General features: G+C 52.2%; 1 protein-coding gene across 1 annotated transcript in view; it reads right to left on the minus strand.

Moving 5' to 3' along the window:
• The window catches only part of ANOS1 (anosmin 1), a 171,356-nt gene that overhangs the window by 28,963 nt on the left and 125,667 nt on the right, over nt 1–16,726 (minus strand). The window contains exons 6-8 of the mRNA XM_059157399.1: nt 15,200–15,329; nt 5,869–6,074; nt 3,191–3,335 (exon numbers count right to left, since the gene is read on the minus strand). Of these exons, the coding sequence (XP_059013382.1) occupies nt 3,191–3,335; nt 5,869–6,074; nt 15,200–15,329 (481 nt within the window). The remainder of the gene's footprint in view (nt 1–3,190; nt 3,336–5,868; nt 6,075–15,199; nt 15,330–16,726) is intronic.

A 16,726-nucleotide genomic window follows, 5' to 3' on the forward strand; every position in this document is an offset into this window, starting at 1 on the left:
TCCTTCTCCTCTGTCACCTTTCGGAAGCCACAGGAGAGGCATCAGCTAATCCTCCGAATAAAGTGGCCTCTGAGGGGTTCACTGTGGTAACTCTTCACTGACCAGGGGAAACATTATCGAATTTTACAAGGTGACTAGAAAGTGACATTAGTGCTCAGAGTCAGCCTGTCCAATGAAGGCTGACTCTGGCTGCGGGTCACAGAGGGATTCCTGCTTACGGAGCGACACTGTTCGGTGTGTGTGCACGTGGGGAACAGCCCCGGACACTTCTGTGCTCCGTGACCTACGTGAGAGCTTGGTTCGGTGGATGTTGTTTGCCGAGTCAGAAAGCGGTGCGCTTCGACCCACGGTGGAGTCTGCCGTATGCACAGGGAAGGAGGTTTCTGCCTCACACTACAGAGGACGGGGAACAGAGACATGATGTGCTCCTGCTTACGGGGAACCACGTGTCTTTCCGAGACCGAGGAAGCGGACTCTCTGTGCCATATGGCTGAAGGCGTGACAGAGGCAGGTCTACACCCTCCTGGAGAGAGTGGGAGACAAAGCTAGTCGAAGAGCAACTCACTGACCCGGCCAGCTTGTGGGGGCTGCAGCAGGCAGAGTGGGGAAGCCCAGATGCGCCTCTGCGGGGCCCCAGAGCCCCCCACGCAGCTCCCTCCAGGCGCGAGCCCGGTGAGGGGCACCCCGAAGAGCCCTCTCGGAGGGGACGCGGAGCTCGGAGTCTTTCCCTCCGTGTTCTCGGCTGTGGGAGCGCACGCGAGTCGCGGCAGTCTGCAGGCCCACGCCGGTTTCTCACGGGGAAGGACTGTTGTTTACCGGAACAACCAGGACACTAAAAGGCAAACTTAACTTTACACGACGGATGAAGTCCCCACCAGGACGAACAAAAGGTCTGAAGGATTTGGGTCTGAGGAGGAAGCTGGGGAGGGACAGGGGTTAGCAGTGAAGGACGAACTCTGGGGAGAAGACGAAGAGCGACAGAAGGCAGAAGGGGGAGAGACCCGTTACACGGCGCGCATTTCTAAAGCACGAGTTGGCCGCCATCTACAAAACGGGTAGTTAAGAAAGAGCGGAGACAAATACAAATCAGGACAGTATTTTAATTCTGAGAAAGAGGTGGGAATGGCCTAAACATGGCAAAGAATTTCACAGATCCCACGGACAATCTGACATTAGAGACAGAACGGCTTTTTAAAGAATGGAATTTCTGGAGAAAAAGGAAAGAGAATTCTGAAGAAGGTGTCTTGGGCTCTGGTGTGAACAGAAGGGTGAAGGGTGAAGCCATCTGTAGCAGGAGAGCCCGGGAGACATGCAGGTGTGCTCTCTGAGCACCTGTTAGTCTGAGCACCTGTTAACTGCGGGAGAGCCCAGGAGAGGAGCAGGTGTGCTGAGCACCTGTTAACCAGAGGAGAGTCTGGGAGAGGAGCAGGTGTGCTGAGCACCTGTTAGTCTGAGCACCTATAACTGCAGGAGAGCCCAGGAGAGGAGCAGGTGTGCTGAGCACCTGTTAGTCTGAGCACCTGTTAACCAGAGGAGAGCCCAGGAGAGGAGCAGGTGTGCTAAGTACCTGTTAGTCTGAGCACCTGTTAAGTGCAGGAGAGCCCAGGAGAGGAGCAGGTGTGCTAAGTACCTGTCATTCTGAGCACCTGTTAACTGCAGAGAACCTGGGAAAGGAGCAGGTGTGCTGAGCACCTGTCATTCTGAGCACCTGTTAACTGCAGGAGAGCCCAGGAGACGAACAGGTGCGTGCCATCTGAGCACCTGTTAGTCTGAGCACCTTCGTGGCTTCTGCGTCCACGGTTCCCCACGGCTCCGTGTGCAACGGATGGAGGCTCCCCTGATCCTGTGGGCACGGTTATCTTCCAAAGTCAGCATGAGGCAAAGCTCGGAATGCATCTAGTGTTGCAGTCATGGGTGTGCACATGTGTGTCCATGCATATGTATGTGTCTCTGTCTCTGTGTGTCCATGCATATGCATGTGTCTCTCTGTGTGTGCGTGTGTATGTGTGTGCATGTGTGGGGTGTGTGTGTGTGTGCATGCACAAGCACATGTACAGGAATGCATGATACACTAGACGTGCCCTCCTGGTCTGTGCACGGTACACACTCTGTAGCGCAGCTGTGTTCCTCACGTAAGAGTCTAGCACGTCGGCCTCCCCATCACCAGACACAGTCATGCAGTCCGTAGCCAAGCGCGTCAGGGAGAGGAGCGGAGAGATGACAGGGCTGGAAAATACCAGCCTCAGTTGCTAAACACATAGAAAAGTTTCTATGAGAAGTTCCAGGTAAAAGTTGTGTTATGCCCCGAGCCATACAGAGAAACCGCAGACAGTTTCAAACACATCTAATCTCCAAAGAGCTGGTTTCTCAAGCAGCGAGGAAGCTCTGTGTCTAGAACTTTTTTGAAAGCCTCCTATCAAACAGCCGCTGGTTCGATCCGATGTTTCGCAGGCCGGGGAAGGGGATCGCAGGCGATGACGGCGTCTCACGCCGCAGAGCCGGGCTCGTCTTTCCGAGATTCAGACCAGCTTCCCGCCCGCTCTGCTACCCTCCGCGCCAGACCCAGGATGAAAGGCGGACAGCACCGGGCTCTGCTCCCGGGGGACCGACATCACACGCTCCTGTCACGTGCCCCGGTTCTCGGAAACCTTGCCGGGCGCTTCTGCGCTGCGGCCCTAACCTGTCCCCTCTCGTGAGCAAAGCCGGACACAAGAAAGTCACTTATGTTCTGGCTCCGATACGCGTGCCACGTGGGGCTCTCCTTTTTCTTTGCACCGTGTGGGGCCGACATACCCGTTTAGGAAAAGCGGAAACCAGGAAACTGCACAGGGGAATAACACAGTCCCTGGGATACGCAGCGGCCTCTCCAGAAGGGAGGGGGAGCACCGGGGAGCAGCCACGGAAATGGTGTGTCGTGCTGCCTGCCACGTTTTTAGGAGACCTATGTTTTCTTGTTAGAGTTCCATTACGACACCAATACATTGCATATTCAGTACATAACCGAAAGAGAAGCTTCCAGGGTGACCCTGTCTGACACGGTCACCCCAGCGGTCAGCTAGCTCGGCACTGTGGCTTTGCCGCCTGCAACATTCCCGGCTCAGGAAACCTCTCTGTCTCTCTCTCTACCCCCCCCTCCGGGGGAGTCCCAGCTCCCGTGCTCGCCCGACGGCGACAAGCTCGCGGCACTTACTGTGGCCGGCGGCGCGCGCGGGCGTGAAGTGCAGGGAGGCCTTGGCCCCCTTCAGGCGCGTCTGCCCCCAGTACGCGATGGCCTGAAGCTCCACGGTGTAGCCGCAGTCCGGCTGCAGGCGGTCCAGGAGCACGGAATTCCGGGACTGCGGAGGAGACAAGAGGCGCGAAGCCCGTTACGAGCCTGCCCAGCCCGGCCTCTCCGTCCCAGGGACCGGCGGCCCCTCGAGAAGCGCGGCCATCGGCACGCGCCGGAGGCCTCGCTCTCTAAGGCTGCACCGTCCCTCCCTCCTGAGCGTCTGAAAATGCAGTTTTACTCAGCATCCAAACACATTGCACAGAAGGGCTGAACCTCTTTTTCGGGATATGGTTCCTTATCGGATTACTGGATCCTCTCCGATACCTTAGGAATGAATAATTCTGTCACCTCCCTCCCTAGACACCACCCCCCAAAGACACAGGTTTGTGACACGCTGACGGAGCTCATGTTGGCACACCTGGGAAAATTACGAGCCGACATTCCCTGTTCCTTTACTTTTTCTTTTAAATCTTCTCTGAGGGGATTTCAAAAGTGAGAAAAATCATCCTAAGAAAATGCTTGAAGACTTATTGGTCATCATCGTTGTTAGGATGAAGCCCTCATCCAAGTGTCTGTGTGTAAGGGCATTTGTAATTATGATGTAAAGTGACATTTAGGAGGGACAGGAAGCGCCCTCCGAGGCAGGCCCCGCAGCCCGCACGTCCCGGCGGAGAGGCTCCCGTGTTCTGCGCGTAGGGCGCTTGCGGCCGGACGGTGCAGCCGGAGACCGTCAGACAGAGTCACGTTAGAAACTCCTGTGTTTAAATCGCACAGTCGACTTTTAGCATCCTGACCATGATTTCGGGTCTTGTGAGATCTCTTTTCAGCGAGAGAATGGGCTGTCCGTGGGCTGGCTAGGATCGTGCACGTATCACCCGCCAAAAATGACAGACGGCTTCGCGCCACGGCTTGGGCGTTCGAGGGGAGACTGGTTGGAACTCCGCGGGGTCCGGGCTCTGCCCCTGATCCTGCCAATGAGAAAAGCCCCCTCGGGGCCTCGTGGGGGACGGTCTCCCTCTCCAACCCACAGTGTATCTGCATCAACTACTGATTCTCACTTTCTTCTAAAGAGGGTTTCCTGTCGGAATGCGCTCCTCTCTCCCTGAACTCATGTCCAGGGTAAAAAAAAAATGCACTTTTGAAAGAACATCACCTTGAAAAAAATCCCCCTTTCTCCTTATTTTCCAAGGATATTGCAATGCCATCTCCGGTAAAGGGAACCCACGAATCCCCAAAAGGAAAATGTCATAATTCCTTGTGTTCTTTTGGATTTTCCCCGTTTCCAATCCTAACGTTAACTGGATAGATTTTAACACTGAGAATTTAGGGTTCCATTGGACCTGGAGCTTGCCTTCATTGGATCCAAAAATGAAAGTCACTGATAAGACAGTGACCTACAGTTTTGGCTACTCTGGCCTATTAATGATGTCAACTTTGCTGTTCACATTTTATTTATCTAATTGATATAGAATAGAAATAAATGGCAAAGTTTCCTAGCAACCTATGAAGCTGTTTGCTGACTGATGGTGTCCGTGTGTGTGCCCATGTGCACACGTGTGTGCATATGCACGTGGACACCTTAAGCCCTGCACAGGTCACATTGTGCTTCGAACCCCTGTGATCCCACAACGTGAGTTCCCCTAAGATGTCCTATGAGATAAACATGCACTGCCAACGACCTCTTACTGAGAAGTCCTTCAAAATAAAGGACAGAACTGTCAGAAAGTTTCTTAAAAATAAAACCAAAATAGGCATCAGCTAGATACTGAGGATGCCAAGTTTTGGACACATGTTTTATAATTCTAAATGGCATAGAAACTGGAATCTTCACTGCTGGGGAAAAATAAAAAAAGTCTTGTTATCTTTTGTAAAAAATACTTTCAAATGTATTTTTTTATAGAAATCAGCTTTATAAATTCAAGTTTATGTAAGTTTTCTAACTTACATAAGGGGGAAGTTGTTCATGTAAGTTTTCTAACAACAATAAAGGAAACCAAGGAACTCCCTTCCGTGCACTACGAATTTCACTTATTCCCTCATGCCAAATGTTCACTCGTAGAAATCTCATTTCAGAAAATGGCTCAGTGGAGACTTTACTTCTTGGCCTCTGGGAAAATAAACCCTTCCAAGTTCTTTTAATCGACGAGAGCAATATATTGTCAAACGTGTGTTTTCTGAGCGCCGTAGCTTACAGAAGAAAATCGGCCAGGACAGGAAAGACGCGGACTTCTGCTCGTCGACTTATAAGGATCTCAAAGAAAACCTAAAGGTAAAGGACGTCTGGAGTTCTATCATTTTCTTTGACTGGACAGTCAAGACCAAATGGCTCCTGTTTCTTGTCTCTATGGAGTTGCAGCTGCCATCTGGATAGGAGGCACTCAATGAGCTTAATTCGGCTGTTTTCACCAAAAATGTCCAAGGCCACACTTCTGGGCTGGCCCACCATTCTCTGCACTTCCTCGGCCCAGACGAGAGGGACAGGAAGCTTTCCTTCACCCATGCCTTCCCTGAGCTCAGCAGAGACCACCCTCCGATCCGCGGCCCTGAGTTCAAGGACACAGCGCCAGGAGACGCCACTCTTCCTTCTCACGCCCACTTACCCCCTCCGTGGTCTTCCTCCGCTTCTTTTTCGTGGGGACAAGGGATTTGCTGCTGACTGTCCAGCTCCAAAACACCTTGTAGTGGTGCACGGGGATGTCTGGTTCTTCGGGGAGATCCCAAACCACGGCCACGGTCACGGTGTTGTCACCGTTTATGGTGGAATTCGCAAGCCGGAGGTTGGCCGGGGCGGGGGGTGCAGACGGGTCTGAAATGCAGGAGAAAGACAAAGCGACTCAAACACCGAGACGACAGCAGAACCCGTATCCTCAGATGGCTAAGGACGCCGTGGCCAACAGGTGAGCACTGCTCTTTCTGCGGAGAAAAGCTGCAAACACATACAACCCCTCCGTAAGCCTCACCTGAAAACACGGACACAAAACAGTTAAGATACACTTCTCTGGGCCACATCTGTGATGCAGAAGGCTTCTTGTAGGCATTTCCATACAACTATTACCCGGCTGAATTTCTGTTGTACCAGAATTGATGCATCTAGATAGGACATGGTAACACTGAGGGCACCTGTGTGGCTCAGTCTGTCGAGCGTCTGACTCTCGGTTGTGGCTCAGGCCACGGTCCCACGGTCAAGAGATCCAGCCCGCGCCGGGCTCTGCGCTCGGCACGGAGTCTGCGTGAGGTTCTCCCTCCCCATTCACAATGCTCTCAGCTTGTTCACAACGCTCTCAGCTAAATAAGATCATTTCTAAAACATGGTGAAATTCCATTTAGGCTGGTTGACATGAACTAGGTCAGCAGAGAAGACCCATCTGTGAAAACTTTGGGGAGACAAAGACAGGAATGCAGCTCGCACCAGTAACCGCTTTCATCTTAGTGGTCCTGGAGCTTTTGGTCCTTGACACCGCCAGAGCCCCAAAGGGAGATCAGCAAAAATAAAGTGTTTTTGCTACATCTACATGACAAATTGGATGACATATGGAGAACACCCATCTTTGTCATGCCACCATTTCTGGCTTGTCACAGGAACCGAAGCCTTCTCGGCCGTCAAGAGACAGACGAGGGTCTGGAACAACGACTCTACAAATCCGCATTTGACATACATACACGAAGACGACAAAATACGCCAAAGCTAGACGGTCGTTCCTTCCTGCTCCGCCACCAAGGGAGCACACGTAGATGCCGCTCACTGCAAATCACATACAGATGGTCTCCTTTTAAAACGCCCTCCCGGAGAGATACTGCCCATAAATGGAATTATAATACCATCTGCGTCACAAGCACAAGGAAGTTGTATCTAACTTGATAGCAACGAAAACGGCCGAGGGAAAAATACGCATGTTCTTCCTGTCGGGGTCGTTCCTGGTCTGGGAATGATGAAAACATGGATTATTATTAAAAATGTCTTGCTTTTCTCTGTGATGGGTAAGGAAGGACCAGAGGTTTGGCTGACTGCTCCGTGTTCTAAAAACAAGAACGTTTCACAGTTGCTCTCTCAGGGGAGAGTGCGTTATCCCGAGCACGTTTCGGGACGCTCTCCACCGGGGGCGGTGGGGGTTCTGACGCAGTCTGGGTCAGGAACCTTCTGAGAGCGCCCAAGACGTGCACCGGGACGAGCGCATACGGGGAGTCCTGCATGCGTGTATTTCCTGTAGTTATATAAATATGTATTTATAGGTTTTATGTAAGCTATTCTCGATGTAAAAGACTCGCGCCGTTGTGAAGTAGGGGATCTCTCGGCAGGCCAGTACTGGGAAAGCATCACGCCCGGTGGCTGGAAAGCATCGCGCCCGGTGGCCGGAAAGCAGGCGGCGTGCACCTGACTCCCTTCCGCACAAGCTGGAAGACGCTGGTCTCCCTCGGCCTGGACACAGGAGGCCAAGGAGCAGCCCCGCTCCTGCCATCCACCCGCCCTGCCTTCTCCACGGCTCCCGGCCGCCGCTCGACCCCGTTCCACTGCACGTCCCTTCGGTCCTGCGGGACGTGGGTGCTCCTCTCGGCCCTCCCCGCTGCGTCCTTGTGCTCACAGCCCTTCCGGCAACGGACTGATTATGTGCTTCCTTGTGGTCTGACTCCGCTCCCGATAACGAAAGCTCTGTAAGGAGAAGACTTCTTGTTTCATCCGTTTTGTTCGCTTCTGTAGTCCCAGCGTTGAGAAGAGGGCCCAGCCCACGTAGTGGGCACTTGGGAAACGGGCGCCGAACACGTAGAAGAGTGGATAAAACATTTCCAAACCGTCAGCATTCATTTGTAAGGCGAATAAGATTCCACTGCCAGGTTGGAATCCCACCAGCCAGAGTGGGTGAATCCTAGCAAGACCGAAAAGTGAACGGCAAAATCCGAGGGGAGCCTCTTTCGGGCTTGAAAGAAGAGACCCCAGGCCATCCCCCTTCCTCCGCATTGCGGTAAGACTCCACCTGTAACCCAGACACCCCCAAACTATCGCAATTCAGGTTACAAAGCAAAAGACAACAGCAGACCCTGGTTACTGGCCTGACTATCGTCCGTAAACCAAATATCCATTCGTCCGCTCATGGGCTGTGGACATCGGGAGAGCAGCTGCCTGCCCTATTTCTCTAATCTGGAGGGATTTCATGGTCAGTCTGAAAATTCCCATAGTCAAGCCATGCCCTGCCTTATGGGATGGCTCCCTGCATCACAAAGCAAAATACAGTCCCTTTGCTGAATCACACGAAACCCTTTCTATCAGTGGGCATGATGACTTCATTGCATTCAAATTTTGACATGTCTACTTGGAAGTCTGCTTGTGGAAAAAAAAATACATATATATAGATGTGAAGAAGCTACATTTTAATAAATCCCTAAGGGATTCTACAATTTATTTACTTGGCACTTTTTTAAAGCAACTGGGCAAGGTCTTCAGGTTAGAGACGCAGAGTGACTTTCTCAAGGTCATTCAAGTCAAGAGTGGCGGCAGTCGGGAGACTGAAAAAGAGGGTGCGGAGAGAAAGTTGAGATTCTACAAAGAAGCCTGCACACATCCAGCCATGCTCTAGGTCTTCATCACGACCACGGGCCAGAGGTCCTACAGAAGGAAAATACACAAAGCCCTTCCGTGCGGAAAGTGTCCATCATAATGGTCTAGTGCAGAGTGACAATGTCTTTTGGTCGGGGGCTGAGTCAAGTCAGCTTCCAGATTTGCAGACCATACAGTCTCTGTGGCAACCACCTGACTTTGCAACGGTAGCTCAGAAGCAGCCAGGGAAAAGACGTCTACAAATGAGCTGTGGGCCAAGAACACGTTATTCGTAAAAGCAAGCAGCGCCAGATTTGGACAATGGGCCATACAGCGCCTATTCCTGAGCCGGTCTTCCAAAAGCAGGGACACCACTGGCTCCTGAAACTTGACATAGACACCGTCTCGGAATGCTATAAATGTGTGCTTGTACTTTGTGGCAGAAATGTTGGAGTTTCGCTCCCATGTTTCCAATGGGGAAACTGAGCATGAGGGCTGAATGTTCTAGAGCGTGGACCAACGCTGTCCAAGCCCTCCGGCTCAAGCTGGAAGCAGAGCACGTCCTGCCCATGTCAATACCCTTTCTGCCGCTCTGCACTCCCTCTGGGTGACCTCCCCAAGTATCTATGGACACACGTCTCAGAACGCAGACAGGAAACACGCTTCCGAAGATACTGGCCTGGGAAGGCTGTGCGAGCTTTTCCTACTGGTCTACAATGGCCAGTGTGAGCTCTACCAATCACGGAGCGTGAACAGCCAATGTTCGTGTGGGACAAAAATAGTTCCTTTTATTAACGATCACACGGGGTGCTTCTAGCCACGGAAGACGGAATATTTGGGTTTCCTCTGGGGAGGTTGAGGTTTCATTCTTTCCTGAACATTAGTGGCCAATGCAACCAGTATGCAAACGGCAAGACAGTGATGATGAATGAATCACCCCATACACATACATTTTCAAAGCAGCGGTAGAACTACTCACACATTCAACAACTAAATTAGAGGGCTCGTTCGAATACTTCGCTTTTCTTTTCCTGTCTGGACTCAGCAGTTGGGATCATTTTCCTTCCCTCATTCAAAAAACAGGAATCACCCTATAGCATCCAGACACACAGCTCATAAGCGTATGAAATGCTGCGGAGGCTACACTGCGGGCGGTGGGTTTCCAGGTACGCAACAGTTTGCAGGAGTCCAACGCAGTGGAAAGGGCGCTCACACAGCCACAGGGAGTGACGTCAAGAGTCCCCGCGCCACAGCAGGGAGCTTTATGACCCCAAGGGACGTCGCTTTAGGTTTACCGACCCTGTGCACCATATGCATGCGACACCAGCCCGTGCGGGACTCTTGCACTAGGAAAACAGTGCTGTCTGCTGCTTTTCCTGGTGAATGGATCCTGTGCCCGTGACGAAACGGAGCCGAGAGATGGAGAAGGAACCTTGAACCGGGAGGGAAGTGAGTATCATCACTAAAGACGGTGTATTAGGTCAATGACAACGCAACGTGGATTTTGACATTCTTCCTTCTAGGTTCCTTTTAACGTTTGTGATTTCAGAAAGCTAAATGGATACTGACGGGTCGCAAACATCCAAACAAATGTTGGCGGCTTTTAGCTACGAAAAAAAAAAAAAAAGCCTATTTTCCTTTGTACCACGTAGAAAATTAGAAGTCTTTTTTCTGTCACTGTACGTTGACGTACGGAAGTCACGCTGAAAGGCAGACACACTTTGTCCCCAATTCGGCCGACTTGTAAGGAGTGTTTTGGCACAGGTATGAAGACTTAGCAATGTATAGTCACAACACTGCACAATACACACACATTCTTTCACTGGTTAGTATCGACATGATCAAGGAAAGCTGAAACACCGATTTGGGACACAGGAAGGGGACCGGAATGCACTCATGTGGGCATTCCTTTCATGTAAGGGTCATATATTGATTTTAAACCACGACTGAAACTGTCCTAGATCCGTCTGTAACAGCAATGCTGCGGCTGTGGACTAAACCCACTGTCGACCCCCCAGAGTCCCAAATCTGCACTGCCCTATTGCAGGACACGCACAGCTCAACTTCCGTCTGCCAGCCCCTTCCCTGCGCCTTCGCCCGGCCCCGAGCGGGCTTGGGCCCCCTGCAGGACCGATGTGCCTGGAGACGGCCGGCGTGCGCTCCCGCGTCCCCACGGGAAGGAGCTGCGGTCGCCCACGGCGGCAGCCAGGAGGACAGCACAGCTTTTCAACCTCTTCTTCTGTCTCGTCTTCCTTCACGTCATACCTACCCGGTTTCCCGGATTTCCTCCGAAATAAGCCACCTCCACCCAAAGCTTTCACTCGCGCGCCGTCTGGAGGAGCCCCATCGCCGCAGGAAACGTGCGCGGGTCCCATGCCTCCTACGCTTTGTTCAGTGCAAGAGCAGGAAAGAGTTTGGGGAGACCGTCCGATCGGGCGGCTCGGTAGCCAGCAGTGGCCTGGGAAGGTAATTCTCCTTTGGGAAGCGTTACCTCTTCCGGTTTCCAAAGAAAGAGACGAAAACCAGAAAGAGACATTAGGATGCGGACTTACTCCTAATTTTGATTCTTAACGTTGACTTTCCTTCTTAAGTCCTGGGGGAACAGTAGTAGAAAATTTAAATAAGTAAATACAGGGATGATCCCAACCTGAATTTTGGGCTTTCTGCTACCAGCAGGAATGACTGATTATCTCCATTTTATAGTCACGCCTGTCTTCATTTTTTTCTCTATTTGATTTTCCTTTTATTTTGAGAAGGGTTTACTGTAGATGGAAAAAATCTCTTCCCCTTTCCCCTGACCCAGACTTAAATCACCACGGCCGGCTCTCCAGCTAACTCAAACACCCGTACCGGTCGCACAGGCTGTTATCTGAGAAGCAATCGGTCCTTCTCAAAGCCATTGTAAGCCACTAGAGGACTCACAGAATGGTTTCAGGTCTGGGGCACGGCAGGGATCAATGGGCTTTTATGAAATGAAAATGCGCCATTTTTGGAAACAGGACGGCCTCTGGTACAGAGTTCTATTCCTGGTTCTACAAATACGCCCCGTGCCCGGACTCCCGCACATCTCCGTGTGAGCCGTGTGCTAGACGGCCGCTTTCGTGGCCTTGCCAACCGGACATGCCGGTGCAGAATTCCTAAGAGGTTCTGCTACGGGTCTGGCCAAGATGCGTCGTGGCGTGGTGGGACAAGCACAATTCTGCTCGATGGTGGAAAACTTCCCGCACGACTTGTGTAAAGAGTAGGTGACCACTCGCGAGACGGCACCGTGTCGTTCCCCACTTACTCAAGCTCATCAGCTTCCTGGGGGAAAACTGTCGAAGCGACTTTATTGGGACTTAACTTCCATTCCGTAAAACTCTCTCACATTAAATGGACAGTGCAATGACTTGCAGAATCTTCTGAGCTGGGCAGCCCAGGTCACCCCCTTCTAGAATGGTCCCACCCGCTCAGTAAGCGTCTTCGTGCGTGACTGGGGGAAGGTTATGCTAGAAGGCACGTCGTGTTTGTGCCTTCACCTCCAGAGCTGGTTCGCTCGTGCTTCTCGGCTGCAACCCTCTCCGCACGTCCCTCCGCTGAGTGCCTCTGCTCCTGAGAAGAGGCCGTCTGCAGGAGGAGCCCGAGACAGCAGTCACAGTGACCTGGAGGGGATCGCGCCCCTTCTGCATCACGGGGTCTTGCCCTCCTGCTCTCTCTTCCCCCCAGATCTCCATCTCAATCGTCAGCAGCGCGGCTCCTCCAGGAGTTTGCGACAAGGCAGCCGTACAGCCCGTCTGCGTCCTCCGCGTGTCCTGCGAGCCACGGGCGACGTCTCAGGTGCTGTCCGCTGTACCCTCCCCCATGTGTGTCCCCCGCATGGCTCATACCTGACTTCATCCAAATGGCCACCACCTTCGACCGGGAACGCTGCAGAGGCCTCTGCTGTATCCCTGATTCCGTGTCGTCTTGCCTCTTCTCTCCTGTTCACACAACAGCTGGGGAGGCCCCACTAAACGCTCAGTCACACCGTCTTCTTTGCTCAGCATCTCTCGGCGGTTCCTTGTCCCTCCCACAGCAGAACAGCTGTGCTCTCTGCAGTGGCGATGAAGACCCGACAAACCCAACACCTTCCTTCCTCTCAGGCTCCGTCTCCAGCTCCCCTGCCCCCATTCCGCTGCTCAAGGCTTCAACAAACACGGCAAGCTCCTTCCTGCCTCAGGACCTTTGCACCAACTGCTTCCAAAACCAAAAGGCTCTTCTTTCATGAGGCTTACTCCTCCCCCTCCTTTCCACAGCATCGCTTTCTCACCAAAACCTCCGTCCAGCCTCCCTAAAACTAACAACAAAATACACCCCCGCAACATCTCCTGTGTCCTGTTCTTTCTTTTTATCATGAGTTGTCGCTACCTCCCCTACCATACAGCAGTATTTTACTTATTAATCTTGCTGACTGTTTCCTCATACCCCCGATTGGCCCAAGTGTATGTGTGTGTTCCAGAAAAGCAGACACTTTTGTCCTTTTGTTCATTCCTTATCCCCTGTGCCTAGACCAGTGCCTGACACACATAAGCACTCAACAAATGTTCGTTTAATACAAAGGGAATGACACATGAGTGATGAGAAGGAGATGGCTCAAACGAACTTTGTTTCTACTTTCAAGTTCCCCCAGGAAGGCATGAAGGCTCCTGGTGGGTTCTAGGAGCGGACGGCGGTAGTTCACACGTCCACGTGCAGCGGAAACGTACAGCGTGGGCTGTACCCGTAAGAGGAATGAATTTAACGGCACGATCATTCTATTTCAGTAACGCTGTCAAACACGGTTTCCCTAATGAGGCCCATTTCTCCATATGACGAGATCTGAGTAAGGTCAGGAAGGATGTGGTGCCACTTGTCAACGGTCCAGGCTGCTTCCGACAAATCCTGGAGGAAATGTCCTCATTGCCCGGACCCCTTCCATTCCCACAATTCCGTGATGTCTCTTCACGGGCAAGAGCGTAGAGCTCTCCTGTGAATTCTGCGCAGACATTTTGGGTTTGGAAAAACAGCGAGGACGAGAGTCTGGAAGGCTCGGTGTTGGGCGTGCTTGGAAAGGGAGGAAATCAAACAGAGTGTCACGGCGAATGCTGGGCTTCCCCAGCACGGTGCTGTCTCGTTCAACAGAAGCCCCTCTAAACTTGAGGGGTGCCGCTCTAGTTCTGGACCATTCAGGTGCGCAGATATACTGGAGGCATCGGGACAGCAAGGCTTTGTGACTTGCTCAGAATGGAGGCCTCTGAGGCAGCTGGCAGCCGCATGACCGACCCTGGGAACTGTCAGCGGGGCTCTGCCCAGATCCCCCTAAAAGTCTTCCACATCTGTCTCCAAAGGCCAGCAGCGGCTTCTGTCTGTTGTCCGTTTCTGCAGCCGTGACCTGAAAACACGGCACCAGGCAACCAAACAGATGGGAACCCATTTGACCACAACATGCCTGCATCGCATCTAAACCCTGAAACCAAGGCAAAGAGTTTTCGGGCCTCTGACAGAGCCTCACCTCTGAACCCACTGCTGTGATTTTTTCCCTTGCCTCTCTAAGTTGTCAGACCAATTGGGCACACGATTTCAAACAAGGATTGACGTCTCTGGTGGCACTTTCAGATTTGCTCCGTGAGTTTGCGTCTGTGGAGGAGAAAAAAATGCACCTTTCCTTTCCTAAAAGATCTTTTCAGAAAAGAGTTAAAAGTGTACAACGTGAGGTGTAATAATAGAATCCAAATATTAAATGGCTTCTGTCGCAAGCTTTCCACTTCCGAGGCCAGCGATGTCATCGACAAAGGGTTGCAAAATGACATAGAAAGGCGGCAAGAGACAGGGCAGGTGAGAGCAGAAAGTTCCGACCGTCCCGTGACGAAAGACACGGGACGGAGGAGACACGTCTTACATCGTTCACTAACATCACAAGCGTTTTGTCTGAAATCCACCTCAACCACTTTCCACAGAGGAGGAGCACGGTGGGGGGGTCCGGGAAGGGGCTCACTAGCCCCACGCCGCGACCTGGGATGCTACAGCAGACGTAGTGCACAGAGAGGACGCACAGCCCACAGCCGGAGAGAAAGCACGCATGGAGGCACGATCTGTACCGAGTCCTGGGACGTCCTTCCCCTGCACCCACGAAACTCACCTGACAGGTCACAGCTTTCGTATTAGCCGGACTGCAGAGGCTTTCCCAACAGCAACGAGATAAGAACGGAACAATATTACAGCAATGGCACAGGGACCCCGGGTTTAAACTCTGGATGTTAAGAAGCTTAACAGATTAATTCACACTTGGGGCAACCACTGTTTCAAGAAGAACCACCCGTCGACCAACCGTACAGACAGCACAGCTCTGCACCCAGGGGTGTCCGGCAGGAAGGTGAGCCTGGGGTCCGCGGGGCGAGACTGACCTTTGGAGGAGCGGAAGTGTTTGCTGGGGGCCGTGAAGCCTCGGGTCCCGTGAACGTTGACAGCTGCCACTCGGAACTGGTACCACCGTCCGGGTCGAATGTCGGTCAGCTGGACCCGCTCGTCGGTGGTCTGCAGAGAAACATCACAGAGCACAGTCAGCCGTCTTACCCAGACGGGTCAGTCGGGTGGGCCTTAAAAGAACCCCATGGTCTCAGCCCACGCAAGGTCGCCCTGAGCTCCCTGTGCCTTTGGGGTAAGTGCAGTCATTGTGCTCCCTTACGAGAAGAGCTGGGGGAGCAGGGAATTTCTAGGGCATTTCAGGTGTTTAACTCCACTGCTAGGAAGCTCACCCCAAAGACTTAAAGATCTCTGGAGCCCACGTTATGAATGTGCCTGGGCTGCTTATGACTGGTGACTTCACATAGCTTTAAACCCGCGAGGGGTTTCGTGTCAGTTATGCCTCTGAGCGGATACATGCGTGAGCTACTCCTTGCATGGTAGGCAAGAGGAGGAAACCATCTTCCGGTTACAGAAAGAAAATGCCTCTTGAACGTGCTTGCTAACGACCATCCTGGAAGTCAGGAGGAGGACCCACACGCGTTAAAGGACGCTGACCATTTGGAGTAGTACGTTGCACCCCAAGCCTTTCCTCCTGGTTTGAATAAATGGGTAAGAGTGCAAGGACCTGGTCGTGGTCCTCTAAGGGACGTGTGCAGAGATCTCTCCGTCCGAGACAATGTTGACAGGAAAATACCGGACACCGGGGACGGTGCCTCGTTGGCTGCCTATCCTGCTGGAGTCACGAGGCTGACTCAGCCCGTGCTCCGGGGATGGGCACGGGCAAGTGAGACTGAACGGAAACCCTCCCAAACCCAACTCCGTAATAACCTCTTGAAAGGGGCCGTCACCTCTGCTCTCGTATCTGAAAGCGGAGGCTGTGAACTCCTCTGTGGGGCCTCCTTTCGTGGAATGCAAGGGGACTGTCTCCCCGGCTTCCACAGTCACTCTTACTGGCCTCGAATTTAAAAACCCGCCGTCAGCACGAGCCCCACGGCGGGTAGGAAAGAAGGTGCCCAGGACGTCAAAGGCCGACGTGAGCCAGCGAAAATAATGAACGTGATTCAAGACCCTTCCTCTCTGCAGAGCAGCAGGGAGAAAGGAGCTGATCTCATGGTGAGTGGCTGTCATAAATCTTGAAACAATCTGGAAAACTTACAAGTGAGATTGTACCATTAAGGAAGCACACCACGTAAATCAGAGACTTTTAGGCCGTTTGCCAGACATCTTCAGGTTTTTGGAAGGCACACTTTTTTTTTTTTTTTTTAACAGAATACTAATGAAATACAATCACTAAATTTATTTGACCAGGTTTCTTCTTTTTTTTTCCCCACTAATTTGTTTTTTGTACCTCGAATTGCTCATTTCCTTTGGAGTCTGTAAATCATTTTCATGTGTCTCCTCTCTGAGACACGACTATTCGTAAAGCACTGAAGTCCTCCTGCAACACCTGCGTCCTGAAATTTATT

The sequence above is a fragment of the Mustela lutreola genome, chromosome X (genome assembly GCF_030435805.1).
Source record: "Mustela lutreola isolate mMusLut2 chromosome X, mMusLut2.pri, whole genome shotgun sequence".
NCBI lineage: Eukaryota > Metazoa > Chordata > Mammalia > Carnivora > Mustelidae > Mustela > Mustela lutreola.